The sequence below is a fragment of the Bos javanicus genome, chromosome 19, assembly GCF_032452875.1.
Source record: "Bos javanicus breed banteng chromosome 19, ARS-OSU_banteng_1.0, whole genome shotgun sequence".
Lineage (NCBI taxonomy): Eukaryota > Metazoa > Chordata > Mammalia > Artiodactyla > Bovidae > Bos > Bos javanicus.
In genome coordinates, this window is record NC_083886.1 from 10,740,405 (window position 1) to 10,765,891 (window position 25,487).

General features: G+C 37.0%; 1 protein-coding gene across 1 annotated transcript in view; it reads right to left on the reverse strand.

The window, feature by feature from the left end:
• HSF5 (heat shock transcription factor 5) overlaps positions 1 to 25,487 on the reverse strand; it is a 52,764-nt gene that overhangs the window by 25,603 nt on the left and 1,674 nt on the right. Inside the window, exons 2-5 of the mRNA XM_061390114.1 lie at positions 18,982 to 19,356; positions 10,317 to 10,414; positions 5,287 to 5,808; positions 3,278 to 3,455 (exon numbers count right to left, since the gene is read on the reverse strand). Coding sequence (XP_061246098.1) covers positions 3,278 to 3,455; positions 5,287 to 5,808; positions 10,317 to 10,414; positions 18,982 to 19,356 — 1,173 coding nt within the window. The remainder of the gene's footprint in view (positions 1 to 3,277; positions 3,456 to 5,286; positions 5,809 to 10,316; positions 10,415 to 18,981; positions 19,357 to 25,487) is intronic.

Below are 25,487 nucleotides of genomic sequence, written 5' to 3' on the forward strand. Positions count from 1 at the left end.
GGCTTTAGCATAGTCAATGAAGCAGAAGATGTTTTTCTGGAATTCCCTTACTTTTTCTACGATCCAGCCGATGTTGGCAATTTGATCTCTGGTTCCTCTGCCTTTTCTAAATCCAGCTTGAACATCTGGAAGTTCTTGGTTCATGTACTGTTGAAGCCTTGGCTTGAAGGATTTGGAGCATTACCTTGGTAGCATGTGAAATGAACGCAAGTATGTGGTAGTTTGAACATTCTTTGTCCTACCTCCCTGATAAACTGTTCATCATTATGAAGTGGCCCTTGGCTTGAAGGATTTGGAGCATTACCTTGCTCGCATGTGAAATGAGCACAAGTATGTGGTAGTTTGAACATTCTTTGTCCTACCTCCCTGATAAACTGTTCATCATTATGAAGTGGCCCTCTTTTGAAAACTCTAGGTCTTAAGGTCTGTTTTATCTGATATTTAAGAATAATCATACCAGCCACCTCATACTTTCTGTTTGCATGTTCTTTTTCTATCCACTTACTTTCAATACATGTCTCCTGTAGTCAGCCTACAGTAGAAGTTTCCCCTTTAATCTACTCTAGCAATCTCTGCCTTTGACATCAAAGACCATTTATGTATATAATAGTTGTATTGGTTGAATTTGGGTCAACCACTTTATTACTTGTTTTCTCTTTTCCTTATTTTTCATTTCTTTCTTCCTCCTTTCCTGCTTTTTTTTTTTTTTGGATTGTTTCTATTATGTTGGTGATTATCCTGGAAACTACAATATGTCTCCTTGTTTTCTTCTTACTGAAGAACACCCTGCAGAACTTTCTTTAATGTTTATCTGCTGTGGTGCATGCTCTTGATTTTGTGTTTATCTGAAAATGTCTTCATTTTGGCCTTCATCATTGAAGAATCTTTTTGCTGGGTAGAGATTTCCAGGACTCCAGATTTCTTTTAGTATATTTAAAATATGATTCTACTCCTTCTGGCTTCCATTGCTGTTGTTCAGAAATAAGCTGTTAGTCTAACTCAGGGCTTGGCAAATTAAAACCTCTAGGTCAAACTGGGCCCAGCATCTGTTTTTTGTAAACAAAGTTTTACTGAAATATAGCCACAACCATTCACTTATGTATTATTTATGACTGCTTTAGTGCTACAAGAGCAGAACTGAATAGTTAAACAGAGATCATATGGTACTGGCATAAACACAGAAAAACAGACCAATGGACTGGAATAGAGGCCTGAGATAAATCCTCATACATATGGTCAATCACCTTGAACAAGGATGCCAAAAACACTCAATGGGGAAAGCTCTCTGCAACAAATGTGCTGGGAAAACTGGATGTCCATATGCAAGAGAACCAAGGTGGAACCTTATCTTACATCATCTACAAATATTAACTCAAAATGGATTAAAGACCTAAATATGAGACCTAAAACTATAAAATATCTGAAAGAAAACACAGGGGAAAAACTGTATCATACTGGGCTTGGCAATGGTTTCTTGGATACGATACCAAAAACACAGGCAACAAAAGCAAAATTAGACACACGGGAGAATGTCAAACTTACAAACTTCTGTGCATCAAAGGACACAGTCAACAGAAGGACTGTGAGCAGAATATTAGCTAAATTAATGTGATCTTGAACAAGTTCCCTATCCTCTTCAAGCTTAAGTGTCCTGATCTTTAAGTAGATGACAATACCACTTTCATCAAGTTTGTAGTATGGCATAAAAATGAGCATGCAGTGAATATTCACTACTGTCCTTTTCGAAATTGCCTTTAAAGTCCATGCCATTGTTTTGAACATCTTCAGTGGTAAGAAATCTTAATCTCTGATTACAGATTGGATCATATACTCAACTAAAAGCAACTGTACAAGTTAAGTTTACCAAATAAGACGAGTGGTCCAGATAGTTTTTGGTCAGTAGGGAAAGAGCAAATAAGCCAAGATGGTGGTGGTCAGGCTCTCTCTCCTCATGCTCTCTCTCACCCCACGTTTCATGAATAATGATTATGTAACAACTGAGATCATTTATGGGGCTTCTCTTGTGGCTCAGCCTGCAATGCGGGAGACCTGGGTTCAGTCCCTGGGTTGAGAAGATCCCCTGGAGAAGGGAAAGGCTATCCACTCCAGTATTCTGGCCTGGAGAATTCCATGGACTGTACAGTCCATGGGGTCGCAAAGAGTTGGATAGCACCGAGCATGTATATCATGAGGTACTTGCTTGGCCATGGACTACTTTTGTTCTGTAAGCATATGTAAGTTCCACCTGGAAAGCCCTTGAGGGAGGTTATGTTATGTCTGCTGCTGTGGCTGCTGTACCAGCCAGGAGAGAAGAAATAGCTGCAGTTCCTACAGCTCCTTCAGTTTTCTTCCAACCTCTTAGCTCACACCTTGCCTACCCTGCATTCAGCATAGAGTATGAACAGGGAGACATGGTCTAAATGGCACTTTGCAGAAAGAACCCTGTGAGTCTAAACAATACCTCGATCATATTACTATTAGCTTACTTTTGGGGAAAATTCTCCAGAAGTTCCCAAGATTCTTCTGATTTTTATAGGTTAAAATGACTGTTTGACCAGATTGCTTAATTCACTGAATTGCACACCTCTGACGTGCATATAATTTAATAATATTCACATTGTCTACTAAAGAATTTGATGACTTGGTTTTGGATCATGTAAGAAACATGTTTTATTAGATGTCACTATTTTCTTAAAAAAGATTCTGACCTCCAATTACAATAAATAAATTTATATTAAAAAAAAAAAAAGATTCTGTCTATACCTCCAGAAAGAGTAACACCAACTGTACTAAAACAATCACCAACTCTGGGCTCCTACAAACCACAAGAAAAATCCCACTGATAGAGAGTCATACTTTATAATATGCTCAGGGTAATATCTTTAATGTCCATCTAATTTTTTCTTGCCACAATTTAAGAACATGCCCTTTTGTACTATACTTTGCTAATAAAAGAACAAGTACTTCTGTAATTACAGTCTTTGGCATCTGAAGCAGTTATTAAATTGTCTTTCATCCTTGCATTCTCCTAGTTAAGTAATCCAAATTCTTTTGCTTTTACTTACTATGTTCTCTTTTCAAAAGCTCATATTTTTACATGCAATACTGAAATATAATTTGTACTTTACAGGGATGATTAAGAAAAAACAGTTAAAATTACAGTTATATTAAACAGCAATGTGATAAGTATAATTATGAATAATAAATGAAGAGCATTCAGAAATTAATTCCACACTATGATTCTACTGTGAGCATTCCAGAGCACAACAATCCTTACCAGGGGACTTTCCTTGCTGTGAGTTGCTTCTTCGCTCTCTGTATCTGGCTGGAGTGGATAAACTCATGTCTTTACTAGGCTTGCTAGCAGGCCCCATTTCTGAAATAAGGAATCCCATTTGTTCTGAAGGCAAGATATTCTCAGGTGGACTGGTCTGGCATTTTATACTGGCATCCATCTAAAATATTAAAACCACTCATTATTCCAAATTTTCCCCAAACAGCTACTAAAAGTTAAGACACTTTATCAGAGGAGTTGTATTATAGAATAATTATCCAACAAACATGATCTTTTTAATATTTATGAATGATACTATCTAATTTTGCTAAGCTAATCTGAATCTTTGGTAGTAAGACATATATTTCCCCATACAGAAACCACTGAAATGCCAATGGAGCTAAAATATTTACTTATGACCAGAGGAAGATTCACCATGAAGTTTCATTTTTTTAATAAAATTCACACACACAATTTATAACTAGTTAATATCACTATCTTTTCCCATTCTAACATCTCTTCCATCAGATTTCCTCTCTTGGTGATACTGGAATGGCCCTAGGTATGATCCTGTTGGATGATGTCAGAGGGGCTGTGAATACTTTATTCTACTAATTTTGTTTTGTCTTAATAAAGCTTTCAAAATTCAAAATCTAGATCTGTCTTGCTTATGATACATAGATTTCTTTCTTGGAGTTCCTATGTTTTCTTCAGAATACCTAATCCCTTTGTCAAGTTGACCAATTTCTGAAATATTCTATTTATTAATGAATTTATTTTAAACTAAAACTATATAATGAAGTAGGGCTAGAAGTTCAAAATACAGCTTTCAAAAGCTGTGATATCCAAATTTTTTTTAAAGAAACTGTGTGCATGCAATTTTAAAATATGAAATCTATTTTGGATGTGACCATGAAGGAATAAAGACACATTTCATGGTCTTTTCACAGGCATATTTGAAACACAAAGGGCCTATCTTTGGTAAACTGAATGTATAATATTATTTTAATACATAGTACTCTGGGTCTCAATGTTTGGGCTCAAAAAGGACAATGAGTTGATAGAAACCTTAAGACATTTGACCCTTAAGTTAGCCAGAAAAGAATGCATTAAAAAAAAACTGCCCAGGTGACTTCACTCATTGTCCAGAGGTTAGGACTCCATGCTCGCACTCCTGAGGGCCTAGGTTCAATCCCTGGTTAGGGAACTAAAACCCCATGAGCCACATGGTGTGACCAAGATACACACACAACTGCCAAAAAATTATCTTGTGAACCTCTAAAAATGAAGACATTTTCAACTCCATTAAAGAAAAAAATCCAAAATGAAAAACATATATATATCAGACTAGGATTGAGAAAAAAAAAATCACAAAAGTGATTTTAATTTGGATATACTTTTATTTTTTAGAATGCGAGTTTATTCATTTTCTGGTCATAAGCTAGCAGTGATCAAGGACTAGTCTCTACCTTCAGAATATATCTCTCAAACCAGAGTCAGAATTCCGCTTTAGGAATGAGAATATTAGCAAGGAAATTCACACACAGTATGCTCTCAAATCAAATTAGAATTCAATAATGTTGTAACAAAGTATGAAAATACTTCCAACCATCTCCTTACCTCCATGCTACAAATGGCCAGGAAAGTCCTGATGTTATCTATGAGATAAACCATCCATCTGAGAAGTGGAATTTAATCAGGCAGGCACACCTAGTCCATTCAAATTAAATTTGGAAGCGAAACTCAAAGGATGTTTTTAACATGAAAATATTGATAAGTCTTATACCACACGCTCATTCAAACCATAACATAGTGAGAGCAAGCCTGACAGTTAAGGTTACTTCTTTCTGAAATGCTTTGTGCAGAACCACTGGGACATGATCCTTCTGGAAAGCATAATGAACTCGCATTAAACCCAGATAAAACTGGGACAGGGTCCCCACTACAACAGTCCTTAGCAAGAAGCACCAGGTACCTCTGAACATTACTAGGAATTTTTCTTTGCCTCTTACCTGGTGTGTGCTGAATGGTAGCCCTTCCTGAACAAATACTACTGAAGATGCAGATGGATTATGACTTAGCTGCTCCTTCAGTTTGATGTGAGCTTGCTGGTTGATTGCAGACTCTTGCATTGTAGTATTTTCAACAGGCTGAGCTGGGTGGATGGTATAGATGTACTCAGGTGACTGTGGTAGAGAGCTGGTAATTGCCTGTTCTGTTCCGACCACAAAAGACGTAATATCTGAGCCTACAGGAGTAAGTGGCTCCAGCTGGCTAGCCTGACTTGTGGAAGATGGATTGCTGTTGTTTGAATTAGCTAGGATATGTTGGCTTCTATTAGACTGGGATGTTGAGCACTGATTCTCAACAGGCTCCACCTTGACCATCTCCAATTTAGGGGAGGAATGCAACTCATCTACTATCTGAAAAACAGCCTCTAGGTTTACTTCTGTCTTTTTATTTTCATCAGTAGCACTGCAAGGCCAATTAGAAGGCAGAAATTCAACTGGATAGGAAGACTGCATTGGAGGATTCTGGGAAAAGAGAAAATAGGATTCTTTGGATAGAAAATCAAATATGAGATTAAGGAGGAAAGCAAAAACATTTACACTGATGAATGCTAAACATAAACAAATTAATCTTAAAGTTCACTAAGAAAACTTGAATGCCAGTCAAGTTTTTGGCAGTGGTACCTTTAACTCTATTGTTAGCATTAGCACACGAGCTACTATACGTCAACCACTATGCTAAGTTTTAATATTGGAATGGACCAAAACTTCTCAGGGTTAAAGTATACAAAATCGAAAAAAAGCTACAGTATCCAAATACCTATTTGCTGATAAAATGTCTATGTATCAAAGTCTTTCGGAAAGGTTAACAGACAAAAACATACACTGTTTTAGGAATGTAGTAAGGAAATAAACACAGGCTGCTCACAAGTCCGCCAATGCTTCAATAGATTCAGGGGGAGATACCGATATTCCGTTCCAAATAATCTGGGGAAAAAATGGATGGAATATCGAATGTCCCTTGTTGAGATTATTTTAATACTAAAACAATTGATTAAAATAGCTGTCACTTTTAGACTGGTATCTTCAAGATGTATTCTCTTATACACAGTATTATGCACAATTACATCTGATGAAAAACAACCTCAAGCTATGAACACAGAATTCTGAAGTAATGATTAAACAAAACATGTAATGAGTTGTTGCCAAATGCAGAGCTTTGCACAGAGTAGGTATTCAATAATTGTTTGTTGACTGTATCAGGTTATAAACACAAGATACGGAAGAGTTAAAATTGAATAAAATAGGTAGTGAGTCAATGTTGCCAAACACACTACAAAGATTGTATCAATAATTCGAAGGCCACTAATGCCAAAATAACATAAATCTAAATGGCTTAAACATCTAGCTACTGTACTACAGCTGTATGCCATTTATTGAGTTCTTACTATGTGCCAGGCATACACAAAGTGCTTTCGTACATTATTTCATTTAATCCTCATAAGAGGTCAATGAAATGTGATAATCTCCATTTCCAAATAGTGGAACTGAAGTTCAGAGAAACTTTATAATTTATTCAAAGTCACAATGAAATAACTAACAGAGCCAGCTTTCAAACCTAGGTTTGCCTGACTCCAGAATTCTTGCTCTTAACCATTACAATATACGGATCATTCATGCACAGTCACCACATCTACAATCCAACAAAACTTAACTCAATTATTTCCAGAACAGCATCTGAAACACTTCCCTTTTTTCCATTTAAAAATTTTATGTCAGACTTCCCTGGTGATGCAGTAGATAAGAATCTACCTGCCAGTGCAGGGGACATGGGTTCTATCCCTGGTCCGGGAAGATTCGACATGTTGCAGGGCAACTAAAGCCCGCATGGCATGAGTACTGAGCCCGAGTGCTGCAACTCCTGAAGCCCAGGAGCACAGAGCCTGTCCTCCGCAACAGGAGAGAGTACAGCAATGGGAAACCCTTGAACCATAAGGAAGAGTAGCCCCCACTTGTCACAGTAGAGAAAGTCAGAGCAAAGCAAGCAGTGAGGATCCACCATACCCAAAAATAAATAAATACATAATTTAAAAATGTTTTTTAAATAAACCTTTTATGTCTACTTATCTCTGTTTTCCTACAATCAACATGTATTGCCTTTGCAGTAAGAAAAAGTCTTTAAAGATGTTTTAAATGACTTATTTAAAACATCAGATCAGATCAGATCAGTCGATCAGTCGTGTCCAATTCTTTGCGACCCCGTGAATCGCAGCACGCCAGGCCTCCCTGTCCATCACCAACTCCCGGAGTTCACCCAGACTCATGTCCATCGAGTCAGTGATGCCATCCAGCCATCTCATCCTCTGTCGTCCCCTTCTCCTTCTGCCCCCAATCCCTCCCAGCATCAGGGTCTTTTCCAATGAATCAACTCTTCGCGTGAGGTGGCCAAAGTACTGGAGTTTCAGCTTTAGCATCATTCCTTCCAAAGAAATCCCAGGGCTGATCTCCTTCAGAATGGACTGGTTGGATCTCCTTGCAGTCCAAGGGACTCTCAAGAGTCTTCTCCAACACCACAGTTCAAAAGCATCAATTCTTCGGCACTCAGCCTTCTTCACAGTCCAACTCTCACATCCATACATGACCACAGGAAACACCATAGCCTTGACTAGACGAACCTTTGTTGGAAAAGTAATGTCTGCTTTTGAATATGCTATCTAGGTTGGTCATAACTTTCCTTCCAAGGAGTAAGCGTCGTTTAATTTCATGGCTGCAGTCACCATCTGCAGTGATTTTGGAGCCCAGAAAAATAAAGTCTGACACTGTTTCCACTGTTTCCCCATCTATTTCCCATAAAGTGGTGGGACCGGATGCCATGATCTTCGTTTTCTGAATGTTGAGCTTTAAGCCAACTTTTTCACTCTCCACTTTCACTTTCCTCAAGAGGCTTTTGAGTTCCTCTTCACTTTCTGCCATAAGGGTGGTGTCATCTGCATATCTGAGGTTATTGATATTTCTCCTGGCATTTCTTCCAGTCCAGCGTTTCTCATGATGTACTCTGCATAGAAGTTAAATAAGCAGGGTGACAATATACAGCCTTGACGAACTCCTTTTCCTATTTGGAACCAGTCTGTTGTTTCATGTCCAGTTCTAACTGTTGCTTCCTGACCTGCATACAAATTTCTCAAGAGGCAGGTCAGGTGGTCTGGTATTCCCATCTCTTGAAGAATTTTCCACAGTTTATTGTGATCCACACAGTCAAAGGCTTTGGCATAGTCAATAAAGCAGAAATAGATGTTTTTCTGGACCTCTCTTGCTTTTTTGATGATCCAGCAGATGTTGGCAATTTGATCTCTGGTTCCTCTGCCTTTTCTAAAACCAGCTTGAACATCAGGAAGTTCACGGTTCACATATTGCTGAAGCCTGGCTTGGAGAATTTTGAGCATTACTTTACTAGCGTGTGAGATGAGTGCAATTGTGCTGTAGTTTGAGCATTCTTTGGCATTGCCTTTCTCTGGGATTGGAATGAAAACTGACCTTTTCCAGTCCTATGGCCACTGCTGAGTTTTCCAAATTAGCTGGCATATTGCGTGCAGCACTTTCACAGCATCATCTTTCAGGATTTGGAATAGCTCAACTGGAATTCCATCACCTCCACTAGCTTTGTTCGTAGTGATGCTTTCTAAAGCCCACTTGACTTCACATTCCAGGATGTCTGGCTCTAGGTGAGTAATCACACCATCGTGATTATCTGGGTCGTGAATATCTTTTTTGTACAGTTCTTCTGTGTATTCTTGCCATCTCTTCTTAATATCTTCTGCTTCTGTTAGGTCCATACCATTTCTGTCCTTTATCGAGCTCATCTTTGCATGAAATGTTCCTTTGGTATCTCTGATTTTCTTGAAGAGATCCCTAGTCTTTCCCATTCTGTGTTTTCCTCTATTTCTTTGCATTGATCGCTGAAGAAGGTTTTCTTATCTTTTAACAAATTTAAAACATAAATATAATCAAAAAACACCAACAGAGTATCTCTAGTATGACCCAGGGGAGAGAATCCCTGAATCTACAGATAAGATCATCTAATTTGTGAGACAGACATGTCCTTCCAGTGAAAATGAAACAGCGAGACTAACATGCTTGATGATATCTGCCATTAAATATGTCCGTCTAAGTCCCCTTCATTGGATTCTGTGCTCTCCAAACAACAATCTGATTATAATTTGACTTCCAATGTATATTTTCTAAATTAAAAAAAGGAAAAAAGGAATGTTCTTTTGAGTACTGGAATGCCACTAATAAGTTATTTTCTTAAGAATGGAAACTATCATGATTACATGATATCAAAGGAAAACAATTCCATCTTTAAGCAACTGCAACATAAAAATACAAACAGGATTTAATTTTATCCTAAAACTGGTAGTCTACAACATTTCAATCAAATAAATTGCTTCCTAATAAATAATGAGAAAATGATTGAAGTGTGGTGTTTACAACACAGGGGTTTCTCATTTTTTACATCATTTTCCCTTTCTCCTTAAAAAAAAAAGTAATTATCTGTGCTATCTTGGAAGGATCTGTCATTTGGTGATTTATATACTTTTAGCGCTTACCTGGAAAAATGAATTATTTTACCACGGTAGTCAGTTTTACCACTGCTGACAGTTAGTTGAACAACACTGTTTCAACTAACTGTCAGCAATAATGAAAATGTTCTGTGCGCTATAAAATTCGGTAGCCCCTAGCCATACAAAACTATTAAGCATCTGAAATGTGGCTAGTGACTTGAGGAACGATTTTTAAATTTTATTTAATTTTAATTAATTTCTATTTAAATAGCCTACATGTGGCTAGTGTGCCTAACAGTTACATCAACTCTTTTTTTTTTTTTTTTAGAATTGAGAAAAACTGAGGCCATAATCCACAGCTTACCTCTGGCTACTCATTAAGATAAAACTACACGCTGAAACTCTGCGTGGTCAACTGGTCAACCGTACTGTTCCTGATGCAGAGACTGTCCATGGCTCCCAGCCTCTTACCTGAAAGTAGCTGCAGTGTGCGTAGGAGGCGGCAGGTGGCGTGACACAGCTACTGAGCGCGTCCATGCGGGTGGGAGGCGAGCAGCACTGCAGCACAGCTGCAACAGACAGACACAGAGAGCTATCAACCCACGTGCGGCCCCACGGCCTTCAAGGCGCACCTCTCTTTCAACCTGGAGCAAAAACTTCCCAAAGTTTCCCTTTGTGGGTGCAATATATTTAGTCCAATGAGGTGCCATTATTTGTTGAAAACAAACAGTAATAAAGCAATACTAAAAGTCAGTTGAAAGGGTCATTTCTACTTTTATAAATGAATCCTTCAGCACCTAAATATTTTGCTACATTTCTAATCAAAAGTCTATTCTTACTGAAAGTAGTAATTTCCTTTTATTGAAAATATCAGAACATATTCAAAATTCTAAAATAATTATTTCAATCATTTTAATAGTAACAAACATTTGGAGGAAGGTGTGCTTTTAAGTATAAAATAAGTATAAAAACTCTCCAAACACTCCTACTGTACTGTATATACAATGCATCCAGTTAAATCTATGGAAAAAAGTGTTTTATTCATTTAGCCAAGTGGTTAGGAATTCAGACCTAGAACTAGACTGTCTGCCTTTGGAGCCTAGCTACATAAACCTGAGGCTTCCCTGGTGACTCAGTGGTAAAGAACCTGCCTACCAACGCAGGAGATGCAGATTCAATCCCTGGGTCAAGAAGACACCCTGGAGAAAAAAACGGCAACCCACTCCAATATTCTTGCCTGGGAAATCCCAAGGACAGCGGAGCCTGGCGGGCTACAGTCCATGGGGTTGAAAAAGAGTCAGACACAACTCAGTGACTAAACAAGAACATAAACTGGAGTAAGGTTAATCCCTTTGGGCTTCCATTTCTGTATCCTATTATTAATAGAATAGGAATAATAACAGTACCTACTAAAAACAACACTGGCGTACAGTAAGCAATCAGTATACAAAAAGCTAATGATTTTAGCTAAGGAAATACATTTTCCAAACTTCCTCTTTATAGTTAGGATACCTTGAAAAGATTGAATTCTTTGTACTGGTATAGTCATACTTACAGTGAAGTTAAAGTCGCTCAGTCGTGTCCCACTCTTTGTGACCCCATGGAATAGTCCACAAAATTCTCCAGGCCAGAATACTGGAGTGGGTAGCCATTCCCTTCTCCAGGAGATCTTCAGGGATCTTCCCAACTCACAGATCAAACCCAAGTCTCCCACACTCCAGGAGGATTCTTTACCAGCTGAGCCACCAGGGAAGCCCAAGAATACTGGAGTGGGTAGCATATCCCTTCTCCAGCAGATCTTCCCAACTCAGGAATCAAACTGGGGTCTCCTGCATTGCAGGCAAATTCTTTACCAGCTGAGCTACCAGGGAAGTCCCCATACTTACAGATGCAGCCTTAATAATTGGTTGAGTCTCCTCTTTTCCAGAGAGAGAATCTCCAGAACGAATGAGAATCAGTTATAACATCACACCTTTGGATTAAAGAGAGTATGAGATTTACTGAGCACCTAACATATTCCAGGCACAGTCCAAGGTCCTTTAACATGTATTGCCTCATTTAATCCAAACAACTGAATGAGATATTAACATTACAAAAATCAGGAAATTAAAGCTCAGGGATGTTAAAAAATGTGCTGAAGGTTCACAAAGCTCATAGTGGCAGAGGCAATCATCAAACTGCAAAGTACATGCTCTTTAATGTATCATGATATTTCCTTAATCTTTCTTCCTAAGATGTAATACTTTAATTTGACTAGAACTCCACTTGTGGAATATTTTTAAGGTATCTTTATTTATATGTGGCAACATTTTTGGTCCACATTTCTCATATTCTGAATACGGTAGTAAAATTACTAAATAATCTCATTCTATAATCTTTGAAATAAATTAGTCTAACAATTGCAAAAATTCATCAAAATGCTTCCCTTTTATCCATTACTGACTATGGATTTTTAAAATGTCAGAAGTTCATAAAGGTATAAGAGAAATATTTTATTATACATATGCATTTTAAGGCATTAAATTTTACACATGGAAATAAAAAAATAATGGATAGAATTCTAGTTCAAGTAAGAACATAAGGGTTGATGTTTTCTGAATTACATAATTTTAACAATTCCAGTGGTTAAAAAAGCCAGATATTACTAGGATGGCCATATAAAATTCAAGCAGCTGTCACTTCCCATATCCTTTGAGATTATTCAAATACACAATAAAAAATTTTTGGATTGGAATTTGGTTTCCCAGAATATTTAAAAGCATAAATACCCTGGGAAATAAGTTAAATCCAAAAAGCTAAGGAGGGGTCTGCAGGGATTGCTGAAACTGAAAAAAACTGGGATCTTTTTCCAGTTTTAACAGCTAAGAAAAACAGCCCCCTAGTGGCAGAAAGGACTCAGTAAGATCTCCCCCTATCGCGTGTGTGTGTGCTCAGTCATGTTGGACTCTGTGAATCCACAGACAGCAGCTCCTCAGGCTCCTCTGTCCATGGAATTTTCCAGGCAAGAATGCTGGAGTGAGTTGCCATTTCCTCCTCCAAGGGATCTTTTCACCCATCAGGGCACCATAAAAGTGTTTTGTTACAAATAAATCAATGAAAGGTATTAGCTTTATTTTTCTGATAGTGCTATAATCAATCTGATGCCACAGTTTACATATTTTGAATAGTTGTTAAAGTGTACCTTAAAATAAGTTTCTTGAAAAAATAACATAGAATATACAGCAATAAAATATAACATACAAGTCAAGAATATATTAATATATAGTTGATAGCTGACTTGGTATCTAAGGAAACAGCAAAGCAGTGACTGTCCTTTAAAGTGTCCAGTTACAAATGGGAAGTAGAAAGGTGCCTGCATGAAGACAGGGAGGTGAACAGCTAATTCAAAGACCCCTCAATGGCTAGTTCCTTACCAGAGCAGTCCCACCTCATACAGCCAACAAAACACAACAAAATAAAGTATTAATAAGTTCACTGGATATGAAAATCTAGTTATAAAAATACAACTGTGTGCTTCATACATGAAAAATTAATCCAGTGTGTATTAGGAAAGCACTGTGAAAGTACTAACACTTCTAAAACTGAGTTTATCACTATGAAGACACATTCATCTCCATAAAGATCCTTCAGTATCTTTCTGAAGGCAGTGTTCATTTAAGGCACTGAATGAATAAAAAGCTGGAAATAGTGAACAATTTCTATTTCATATATAAGAGTTGATGACATCTTTTATGGTAAAAAATAGATTACTAAAAATTTATCTAAAGGTAAAAATTTTCACATCCACTATAGGTTAGGAAAACAAGTTCATATACTTTATCCAATGTAGGTAATTCATATTTATAATTTAAATGTTTTTAAAAATAAATAAATAAATAAAAATAAAATGTTTTGGACTTGAAGCTACTCTGGAATAGTACAGTATCAACAGCAAAGAAATACTCAAAAGGAAAAATATCCTAATAGTAAAGTTAATTTCAAGGTAAGTTACGACAGCAACCAGAACCCCAACATCTCATCTACAGTGAGGTAAAGAAATGGTATTCGAGTCTGTAACCAAAAGAAGTGAAAGCAGAACATATTATTGTAGAACCAAGTTCAGAGCACCAATAGCCAAAAGGTAGAAGCAACCCAGCGTCTATCAACAGGCCAACTGACAAAATGTGGTCCATACATATGGGAGTTTCAGAAAATTATTCAGCATTTAAAGGAAGGAGATTTGACTCATCCCACTATATCAATGACTCGGAATAAGTGAGAGATGCCAATCACAAAAGGACAAATACGCAACTGCCCTCACATGAGGTTCCTAGAGTTAGCAGATTCTTCAAGACAGAGAGCAGGACGGCAGTCGCCACAAGACGGCGAGAGGGGAATGTGAAGTTAGTGTTTACTGGGTACAGAGTTTCAGCTGGGGAAAGACGAAAAAAAGTTCTAGAAAAGGATGGTGGTGATGCTAGTACAACAATGTGAATGTATTTAATGCCACAGAGCTATACACTTAAAAATGGCTAAAATGGTCAATCCTATATGTATTTTACTGCAATGAAAATAAAATATAATTGTGCTTTTACTTAAAAATCCTCCTAATGTATCTACGCCAAGTCCCTCTCTCCATAAGAACAAACTCAGACCTTTCCAGAGAAACTGACAATACAGGCTCCCAGAGCATCAGAAAGTTCTTATAACTTCATATTCTATACTTGTTTATGTACATTATGTAGAATGAAAAGCCTAAAGATCAAATGTTTAAAATTTAATGTACTTCAAAACAGTAATCATCAACCTTCTTTGCCCAAGAGTCAGTTCAGAAAATAATAAAACACATGCACCTTCGTGAGAAGGGTATGTTCTTTTAAATCACTTCAGTCAGCCTTTAAAGTGTTAGTAGCTAGGCTCATCTGAAATACAGCTTTTAAAATATGTTATCCTTTATATGTAAATATAAAGTTTTTAAGTGTTTTAAATTTTGAAGTCTATTCAAATTCTATACATTAATTCATTTAATCCCAGACCCAAATTATTACTGCCACTTTTTGGAAAAGGAAATTGAAACCGCGTGACATGAAATAATCCACAGAATGTCACAATGTCCATCATATGACTAACTGCAAAGCTGAGGCTAAAATTACTTCGTTTACTCAATAAATATTTACTGAGAGCCCATTATGGCCAAGCACTACACCAGGTGCAGGGGGATACAGAAATGAATTAGACACAGCTGCAGACTGAATGTCCCACTCTAGCAGCTGGATGGAGTCTGTCTCTCTGCTGGAGCAGAGAGTCAACAGCCCAGGGTCAGTGCCCTGCCATCGGTAGCACAGAAGGCGAGGTCCCCCTGACCAGTATCTGTCACCTACCCTATCTAGAAGGAACTAACTCTGGGGAAGAGGTATACCAGGAAAAAGTCTCTCAGAAGAAAAACAAAACAAACAAAACGTCCTCTCTGTATTACAAGCAGGCCGGCAGCAACAAGCAGAACACAATAGCCGAAGGAATGAACTCGAGAGAATTTGCCTAGATTTGTTTCCTAGCCCTGCCTGTGCTGAGCTGTGCTTCAGCTTCTAATCTATGAAATGAGGATAACTACATTCCCTATCTTATAAAGTTGTTTTGAGGATTAAATGAATTAATATTTGGAAAGCACTCAGCATAGTACCTGGTCACAGTGACTGCTACACAAATATACGAGACAAAGGGCAGCTACAAATCACCAATCACTGCTTTGAGCTTAAAACTTAACTTGGGCAAAAAGTCAAAGTTAACTTTGAATCAGTTCAGCATTACAACATGAGTCAAAGGAAAACAATTCCTCAATACAGGATTCTGTATATAAATATGAATATACTAATATTCTTTTGTATGTTCAAATACATACAGAATGAGCAAAACAAAAAGGTCTAAAATAAAGTTTTTTTATAAAAAAGGGAAATTAAATTATAGTAGCACCCTGAAAACAGCATTAGAGAAGAAAACTGAATTCAAGATAGGGCAAGACTAAAAAGAGTCCACTGATGCTGGACCTATAACACTTTGCCTTTGAAGAAGCGGTTAAGAGCGGAAAAAATGTAAACGAGCAGGGCAAAGAAAACAGATGCCTCAAGAGAGGAAGGGCAAATGTGAGAAACAACTCATGTGAGTCCATTTATGAGTCAGACTTGAGAGCAGTTTTTTAGTCTCAAAGTTTGGCTTTACTAGAGAAATAATTTATGAAATATTACAAAATACAAATTTTACTGGTTATACCACATGAAGACCAGATCCAAGTTTATTTTCAATATAACTGATTTTTAAATGAAGTTGAGTATTGTTTTTTTACTAAAATTTGATCCAAATCTCAAGTCATATAATTCACTTTGAAAGGATTCAAGTATGATCATTATTCCAAAATTAGTTACTTTATTAGGATTTGGAAAGCCGGATTGAGAGTGATTATTATCCTGCCTCTGAGAGTAGTATTTTACTTAACTTTGGTAAAGTCATTTGTAAAGCCCTTCACAAACAGGTATTCACTAAATATTGGTTAAACTGCTCACTATGTCTTGCCTCCTTCACCTAAGATTTGGAGGAATTAAGTACTTGTACACTTATTTCTTTGGCATTTTCTTTCCCTTCCATAGAAGGTCTTTCATATTTAACAATACAACTTTTTATTTCTATAGTACTTCAGAATGTTCAAAGCAATTTTCCTACATTACATCATAGAACTACTCTATATATTAGAATTCATTATGAAATCATGAGATTTCTTTCTTTTTCTCATAACCTCAGAACCTTCACAGTAATTTCAATCATCCATATCAAAGAAGACAAAACAAAAATTCAGATAATACAAGATTCTATTTCATATGCACTCTATACTATCAAAACATCAGCAGCACTTCTTCTTTTAATGTGTCTCTTTCCTAGTCCTTATCTTGGACTCCTGGAGACAATTTTCAATGTAATTATAAAATTAATAAGTTTATTTATAAATTTAAATCCAAGCTAACACAAAATATTTTTGAAATGACACAGATCCTAAATTATAATAATTTAACAAATAGTACTTCTATAACGAATGAATAAATTTGTAGTATTTTCTAATATCATACAACTAGTTCTCATAAAATTTAGAACTAGGAGTTTCTAAGAGGATTGTTCGGAACTTGGAATACATTTTCCCGTAGAAACATCATCATACAGGCTAGTTTGGCTCCTAAGCCAGACTATAACCATCCGTACCTTAACTGTAGCACTAATCGTAATATGGAACCTAAGCACCATATCTAATATGTACATAGGAAAATTTCTCCAAAATTCCAAGTTAGAAGGCCAAGCACATTTCTCTCTCTCTTGTAGTCCTCCTAAATTTCAACTCCCCAGTTTTTGAGTCTTTAGAAGTGTAGAGGAGGGGCGTTTAAGGGAGGTTAGGAAAAGAAAGAGAAACATTCATTGCTAAAAGGAAGAGAGACGGGGGTGTTGTCCAGTTGATGGGCTATAGAACGTAAAGCAAGTATAAGAAAAATATAGACTGTCTCTCTCATATATATATACTCTATGCATTTATGGAATGCAGCCAAATTATAATTTAGATAGAAATGCCTAATTTATCAAAATATTGATTAAAAATCCCTCAGGAAAGATCTGACACTATTTGTTGCTATACATAAGATATATAACATAAAACGTCATCTTCTAGCTTTCAAGATCACCCAGCTATTTTTGTTCTTCAAAGAATTAGCTGAAAGTCTGAAAAAAAGAGAATTAGGTCTCCACTTTTTTTATATATAAGGTTAAAAAAAAGATTTTTAAAATTTCTAGTAGGCAAACAATTAAAGTGCTATATCATCTTACTCCATATAATTTCTTCCCCTTATCCTTCTCCATCCACCAAAACAGTAGCAGCTCCAAAAATCTATAGAATTCAATCTAATTTAACCTCTGGTTTTATTATTTTAATATTATTGAACTTAAGTGCTTTGAGAAAATAAAGCAATCCCTTTTACTGTCTGTATTTAGGTAGAATGCAATGAGCCAATAATAAATAAAAATGGTTGCATATTACCAGCATTATTATAAACGGAACAGTTTTCAAATTTATAGCTTTTAAAAGACAACCAATCATTTAACCCCCTTATCTAATTTACATGCCTCCCACTCATTTTAGTTTTTGATTTCAGCCTGCCTGGGAAAAGTGGTCTAACAAAAATACCTCTGGAGACTGCTTCCAGCTGTACTTAATTAATATGCCTACACTCTTAATTCAAAGGGCAAAGGACTGCCCCCTTTTTCTCTTCCTGGTCTTTTCTGAAAGCCTTGACCCTTGACTTTTTTCTATTGCCCCATTTCATCACTCTGTGTAAACAATAATGAAAACACATATCACCTCTATGGTGCTTCTGCAAAACAATAAATTGTTTTTAATTAAATGGTAACATTATCATTCTGCAAAAATGTATCCCCGCAAAAACATCCCCTGGCCCCAAGAAGCTAAATGGATGGTCACTATCACATGGATTCCCAATGAGTGGCCTGAGCTCTACTGGCAGGTCTTCCACGCCCTTGGCTGAGCTCTAGGTCTGCTGTCATTGTCAGGCTCTTCTCTCAGCTACTCCCAGCTGTTCGCTGGCTGAGATTAACCCTGCAGGGATTGCACTGCCAAACCACACCATTACATTTTTGTTAAAAGAATATAATTTAGTCTTAAGAGATGGTGAGTAGGCTCTTTTATTAAACTTCATTACTGAGATACTAAGATTATTTCATTATGAGGTAGTCTCAGCTATATAACTAAAAAATAAACAATATGTAATATAAGTAGTTTTTTTCTTAAAGGAAAAAACCCAAAAAAACTACTACACCAAGAACAGTGTTATACCAAGATCTGGTGTACTAAGTCTTACCAGAACATGTTTTGAGGATACCAAAGTTTCACTAAAATATACACTTCTATGCTCCAACAATTTTCACAGCCTTTAAGAACATAATGAAATTTCACATATTGTTAAAAAAATGAGTATTCATGAGAAATCTTTGACATTTCTTAGGTGTACATTCCTATTTTTGTTTAGGCATACAAAAATGCATTTAAAAAAATATAAGTTCTCATTATCAAGTACCTTAAAAGAAACCACTGAATTTGAATTTCTCATACCTGTTGGATAGTAGGCTTGGGAGTACTGCGCTGAGGGTGTGTAGTTACTATATTTTTGGGAGGAGCTGACCATTGTTTGAGGACCTTGCTGAACGTGTACAGATGTGGCACTGGGCTGCAGGGTATACGTAACCTCAGTTGGAAACCTCTGTAGTACAGGAAATGGAACCCCTTTATCTGAAAAAGTAGGAGACGTTTCCACTTGTCCTGGGTGCATTCCAAGAGAGTTCTGCCATGTTCTAGGAGGGATCGGGGTCCGATCTAAACCTTTCAGAGGAAAAGTACTGTGGTTGTGGGATGAAGTCGATACGTAGGAGTAAGGAGACAAACTATCTCGCCGGAACGACCGGTGAAATTGTCCTACAGCCACTGGTCCTGCATAAAAGAGGAAGAGCACATTTACTAATTTTATATTACACCACCAGACGTAGTAAACCAAAAGTCACAAAACATACACTACTCTTCACTTGTGAATATGCTGAGTTTCCAGCCATTCTCAACACAACAGAAATTTATTGGCAAAAACAAGTTCAGAATACACAACATGAAATTACAAATACAATGCTGAAAAAATAATCAAACAAATTTTGTTTGGTTGTTAATATGATTGTGATAAGAGACAAAGTGGCCAAACTCTAACATTAAATCAAATTAAATCAAAGGTTAAATGTCATCTTACCTGTCACCTCAACCGACTGACCCAGATTTTCCCAATCTATAAACTATCAGTACTTCCTAGAAGTTTTAGAAATTCCATTTGGTCTTTTAAATCATTTAGGAATCTTAATAATAGGTACAAAAATAAGCACTCAACCATATTCATGAAAGATATAAGTATGGAAAAAATAAAAATTATCCCAGAAAAAGAAATTTCATGTAAGAAATTTCATGCTTTCAATTTTTAAAAAAAATTTAGTAACAATCTTTGCAGAAAAGTCAAGCTTGGAAACTCTGACTTGGTCATTCCTGAATCAAAAATTTTCCATGGTCTCTTTTTCTTCAGAGTATCTCTAGTCCCTTCCTAGATATCAATGGCTCTCAAACATTGATTTACATTTGAATCACCTAGAGAGTCTGTTAAAAATCCACACACTCAAGACAAGAGATTCCTATATTTGCTTTTTCTTATCTTGCAAGGTTGAAAGGAATTAATCAGTGGAGATGAGGAAGAGAGAGAAAGAGCAATACTACATAATGAAGAAAAGGAAAATATAAAAGTTGCAAGCTGAACTTATTTTAAAGACTGTGGTTCTTGAAGATAAAGCTAGTCTAATTTATTCCTAGGAAGGATTTTACCTATTAAATTTTGTGGTTCACAAAGGCTTTTCAATTTGTTTTTGTTGTATTAAGCTATATCTATAAAACTATATCTATATAAATAAAATATATATATAAACTATACCTATAATCTATAAAACAGAGGGAAAGTCTAATTTACGTGCTACTCATCTGCTAAAGATGGCACTCACCTACTTTTCCAAATATTTAAATGTTATACATCTTTTCTTCTAGTATTCCTATAATGTTTGATTTCTTCTAAAGAATGAAGCATTAAGAAGTGCTCATAATCACTTCTGTTTTGGTGCTGCCTGATTCAAATTGATTTTGCTCAAATAAACCCTTAAAATTTAAAAAGAATAAAGCATTAATGCCAAAAATAAACAAATATAGGAGTTTGGGGCAGACGTGTACACACAAAATGGATAACCAATAAGGACCTATTCTGTAGCACAGGGAACTCTGTTCAATGTTAGGTGGCAATCTGGATGCTAAGGGAGTTTAGAGGCAAATGGATATATGTAGACTGAGTCTCTCTGCTATTTGCTGAAACTGTCACAACATTGGTAATTGGCTATACTCCAATATAAAGTAAAAAGTTAAAATAAGAAACAAAAAACAATTCTGGAAATCAAGAGCTAATGGAGAAAAAAATCTAATGGACAAAAAACTTCTCCTTCAGAAGATTAAATGTATTTAAATGATACACCTTTTAAAAACTACTTTTAAAATACACAATAGTTTTTATGCTGACTAGCAAACACATGTATACACACTTTGAACTACCACTGACAGTTCTTTGCTTTAAGACTTAAAGAAAAATTTTTTGTTTGTGAGGTCCCAAACTGCCCATCACTTGTTTGTTTTTTTTTTCTTTCTTGGATGATAAAACTTTATATTGCTAGAGTGTCAAATAGCTCACTAACCCTTCTTTACCCTCTTTAAGGTTAAATTGTTGATGAATTTTCAGACTGTCAATAACAATAGATAATTAAAGAATACTCTACCCTGATTTCTCAAATTCAAATTTAGATCTGAATTAAAATACATTTCTACTTCTACTATGATAAATTCTGAGTGATGCCCAAATATTTAAATATTTTAGATACTGCTAATGTAAGGACACAGGACACAAATTAGAAGGACATTTGTTTTCATTTTTAATTAAGAACTAAAACACGTCCAGCTCTTATTCTTCTGTTAGAGGTTACTTCGCAGGGTTCTAGTCTACCAACTTTATAGAACATCACCTACATGTCTTAAGGACATCTAAGATATATATTTGGCAAAGCTTAAATCCAGAATCCTAAAAATGTAAGGTAGGCTGAATTTCTGTTGTTCTTTCTATTCCATCTGTAAAAGTGAATCTGAGCTAGTCAATCCCCAGGAGAGAACTTGCCTCTTTCCCAAAACTTGGTTCTTGAGAGTTAGTTTAGAAAGCTTTAACAAATATTATGAAATAAACTGCCAATAAAAACAAGATAACAATAGCGGGCAAACAAAAACAGGAAAAACATGTGACCCTCACATTTCTTATCAAGTACAGAGGGGTGACGGAGAAGGTGATGGCACCCCACTTCAGTACTCTTGCCTAGAAAATTCCATGGGCGGAGGAGCCTGGTGGGCTGCAGTCCATGGGGTTGCTAAGAGTCGGACACGACTGAGCGACTTCACTTTCACTTTTACGCATTGGAAAGGAAATGGCAACCCACTCCAGTATTCTTGCCTGGAGAATCCCAGGGACAGAGGAGCCTGGTGGGCTGCCGTCTATGGGGTCACACAGAGTCAGACACGACTAAAGCGACTTAGCAGCAGCAGCAGCAACAGAGGGGTGACAGAGGATAAGACGGTTGGATGGCATCACTGACTCAATGGACATGAGTTGGAGCAAACTCCGGGAGACAGTGAAGGACAGGGAAGTCTGGCATGTTGCAGTCCAGAGTCTCAGAGTCAGACGCGCCTTACCGACTGAACAACATTCTCAGAAGGTGAACAGGACAACTGGCTCAATGGACCTGGGTAAAAGAACCAGGTCCTAACACAGAGGATTCTACTGCAAAAGAGAAGTATTTAAATCAGAAGCTGCAGTAGAACACAGAACACAAAAAGGAAATGAAGAAGGAGCAGTATAGTCAGGCATATAATCAAGAATTAAGCAAAATAAAAATTAGTGAGCCAAAAGAGAACCAAGGACTTAGAACATGGAGATAAAGCAAAACAAAGTTGGACCTGTATTCTTAAACTTAGAATTACATTCCACCCAAGTCAGTAACACAATTTCCTAATGAACCAAGTCTATGTTGTGGACAATCCACACCTGACATATTTTCTATACATACCAACAGGCAGGATGTATGAAATGTATGAAAACTATGATAATGGAGGTAATATGAACTTATGTATTAGCTATACCAAAAAAGTATGAATTACATTTATGTTTTTCAACAAGTAATCTTTAAAATGCTGACCAACTGAATTATAAGTGAGAAAAATCAGATTCTACATAGCCCCTGTGCTTCTTCAACTGAAATGAACTCTATACTTACAAGTAGGTGTAGGATAGGGCAGGGAAAAAGGAAATCGGAGAAGAGGAAAAAGTGAGCAAGAATTGGTCTCTATGTATGCATGTGTGTTTCTTTCTTTGAAGTAGTGATCCTGTTTTTCCCAAGAACACATTTTCAGTCTTTTCTCCTTATGCCCACCAGATACACAATCTGAAAAAACAAGTATCTAAATGAATGACAAGGTATTGTATCCACTGCCTTTCTCCATTTGATTCCCCACAAAAATCAATGGACATCACATGGAAGTAAGTGGCTTAATATTCCTTTAGAATTCCTTTAGAACATTCCTATGCCACTGCTACTTTTCCAACTAGTTCCTAGAACTCTAACCTAATCCCTTATCTTCTAAACTCCATAGATACACAACCTAATCCATCTTCTAAATTCCAAATGAAGATTGCTCATTCCTAACCCTGGGCTTACATTAAACTGAACACAGTGTTACTTTTATTTGTATATTTAAAATTTTCCCATAAGTGAAAAGTAAGCCAGACACTTTTCTGTTAAATCTCTTGTTAACACGATGAAAATGTCTCTATTACTCTCCTGGTTGAAGGTAAAGAATGAATTCTCATAATCATATCCTGTTGCTTTCTTGGTATGCTGCTACACATCACCCACTCTTTAAACAAGGAAAGGAAATATTGCCACCCTCACCTTCCTGGAAGAAGGGGGAGGGTATTAGAAATCCAGTTGAAAATAGTTTTAAAAGTCAAAGTACTTTTCTATCACAGAGAGTTTTTTAAGTTTGAGTAAACATAGACTTGCAAGCAAAGATGGGCAATAATAAAGGACAGAAATGGTATGGACCTAACAGAGCAGAAGATATTAAGAAGAGGTGACAAGCACACACAGAAAAACTATACAAAAAAGATCTTAATGATACAGATAACCACGATGGTGTGATCACTCACCTAGAGCCAAACATCGTGGAGTGCAAAGTCAAGTCAGCCTTAAGAAGCATCGCTACAAACAAAGCTAGTGGAGGTGATGAAATTCCAGTTAAGCTATTTCAAATCCTAAAAGATGATGCTGTGAAAGTGCTGCACTCAATATGCCAGCAAATTTGGAAAACTCAGCAGTGGCCACAGGACCAGAAAAGGTGTTTTCATTCCAATCCCAAAGAAAGGCAGTGCCAGAGAATGTACAAACTATCGCACAATTGCACTCATCTCACATGCCAGCAAAGTAATGCTCAAAATTCTCCAAGCTAGGCTTCAACACAATACATGAACCGAGAACTTCTAGATGTTCAAGCTGGATTTAGAAAAGGCAGAAGAACCAGAGATCAAATTGCCAACAATCACTGGATCATAGAAAAAGAAAGAGAATTTCAGAAAAACATCTACTTCTGCTTCATTGATTATGCTAAAGCCTTTGACTGTGTGAATCACAACAAACTGTGGGAAATTCTTCAAGAGATGGTACTACCAGACGACCTGACCTGCCTCCTGAGAAACCTGTATACAGGTCAAGAAGCAACAGTTTAGAACCAGACACGGAACAAATTGAGACTGGTTCCAAATTGGGAAAGGAGTATGTCAAGGCTGTATATTGTCACCCTGCTTATTTAACTTATATGCAGAGTACATCATGTGAAATGCTGGGCTGGATGAAGCACAAGCTGGAATCAAGATTGCTGGGAGAGATATCAATAATTTCAGATATGCAGATTACATCATACTTATGCAATGGCACCCCACTCCGGTACTCTTGCCTGGAAAATCCCATGGATGGAGGAGCCTGGTAGGCTGCAGTCCTTGGGGTTGCTAAGAGTCAGACATGACTGAACGACTTCACTTTCACTGTTCACTTTCATGCATTGGAGAAGGAAATGGCAACCCACTCCAGTGTTCTTGCCTGGAGAATCCCAGGGATGGGGGAGCCTGGTGGGCTGCCGTCTACGGGGTCACACAGAGTTGGACACAACTGAAGTGACTTAGCAGCATGGCAGAAAGTGAAAAAGAACTAAAGGGCCTCTTAATGAAGGTGAAAGAAAAGAGTGAAAAAGCTGGCTTAAAACCCAACATTCAGAAAACTAAGATCATGGCATCTGGTCCCATCACTTCCTGGCAAATAGAGAAGGAAACAATGTAAACAGTGACAGACTTTATTTTTCTTGAGCTCCAAAATCACTGCAGATGGTGACTGCAGCCATTAAATTAAAAGATGCTTGCTCCTTGGAAAAAAAGCTATGACCAACCTAGACAGCATATTAAAAAGCAGAGACATTACTTTGCCAACAAAGATCTGTGTAGTCAATGCTATGGTTTTTCCAGCTGTTATGTATGGATGTGAGAGTTGGACTGTGAAGAAGGCTGAGCACCGAAGAATTGATGCTTTTGAACTATGGTGTGGGAGAAGACTCTTGAGAGTCCTTTGGACTGCAAGAACCAGTCCTAAAGGAAATCAATCCTGAATATTCATGGGAAGGACTGATGCTGAAGCTCCAATACTTTGGCCCACCTGATGCAAAGAGCTGACTCATTAGAAAAGACTGATGCTGGAAAAGACTGAATGCAGGAGAAGAGGATGACAGAGGACAAGATGGTTGGATGGCATCTCAGACTCAATGAGTTTGAGCAAGCTCTGGGAGATGGTGAAGGACAGAGAAGCCTGGCAGGCTGCAGTCCATGGGGTCACAAAGAGTCTGACACAACTGAG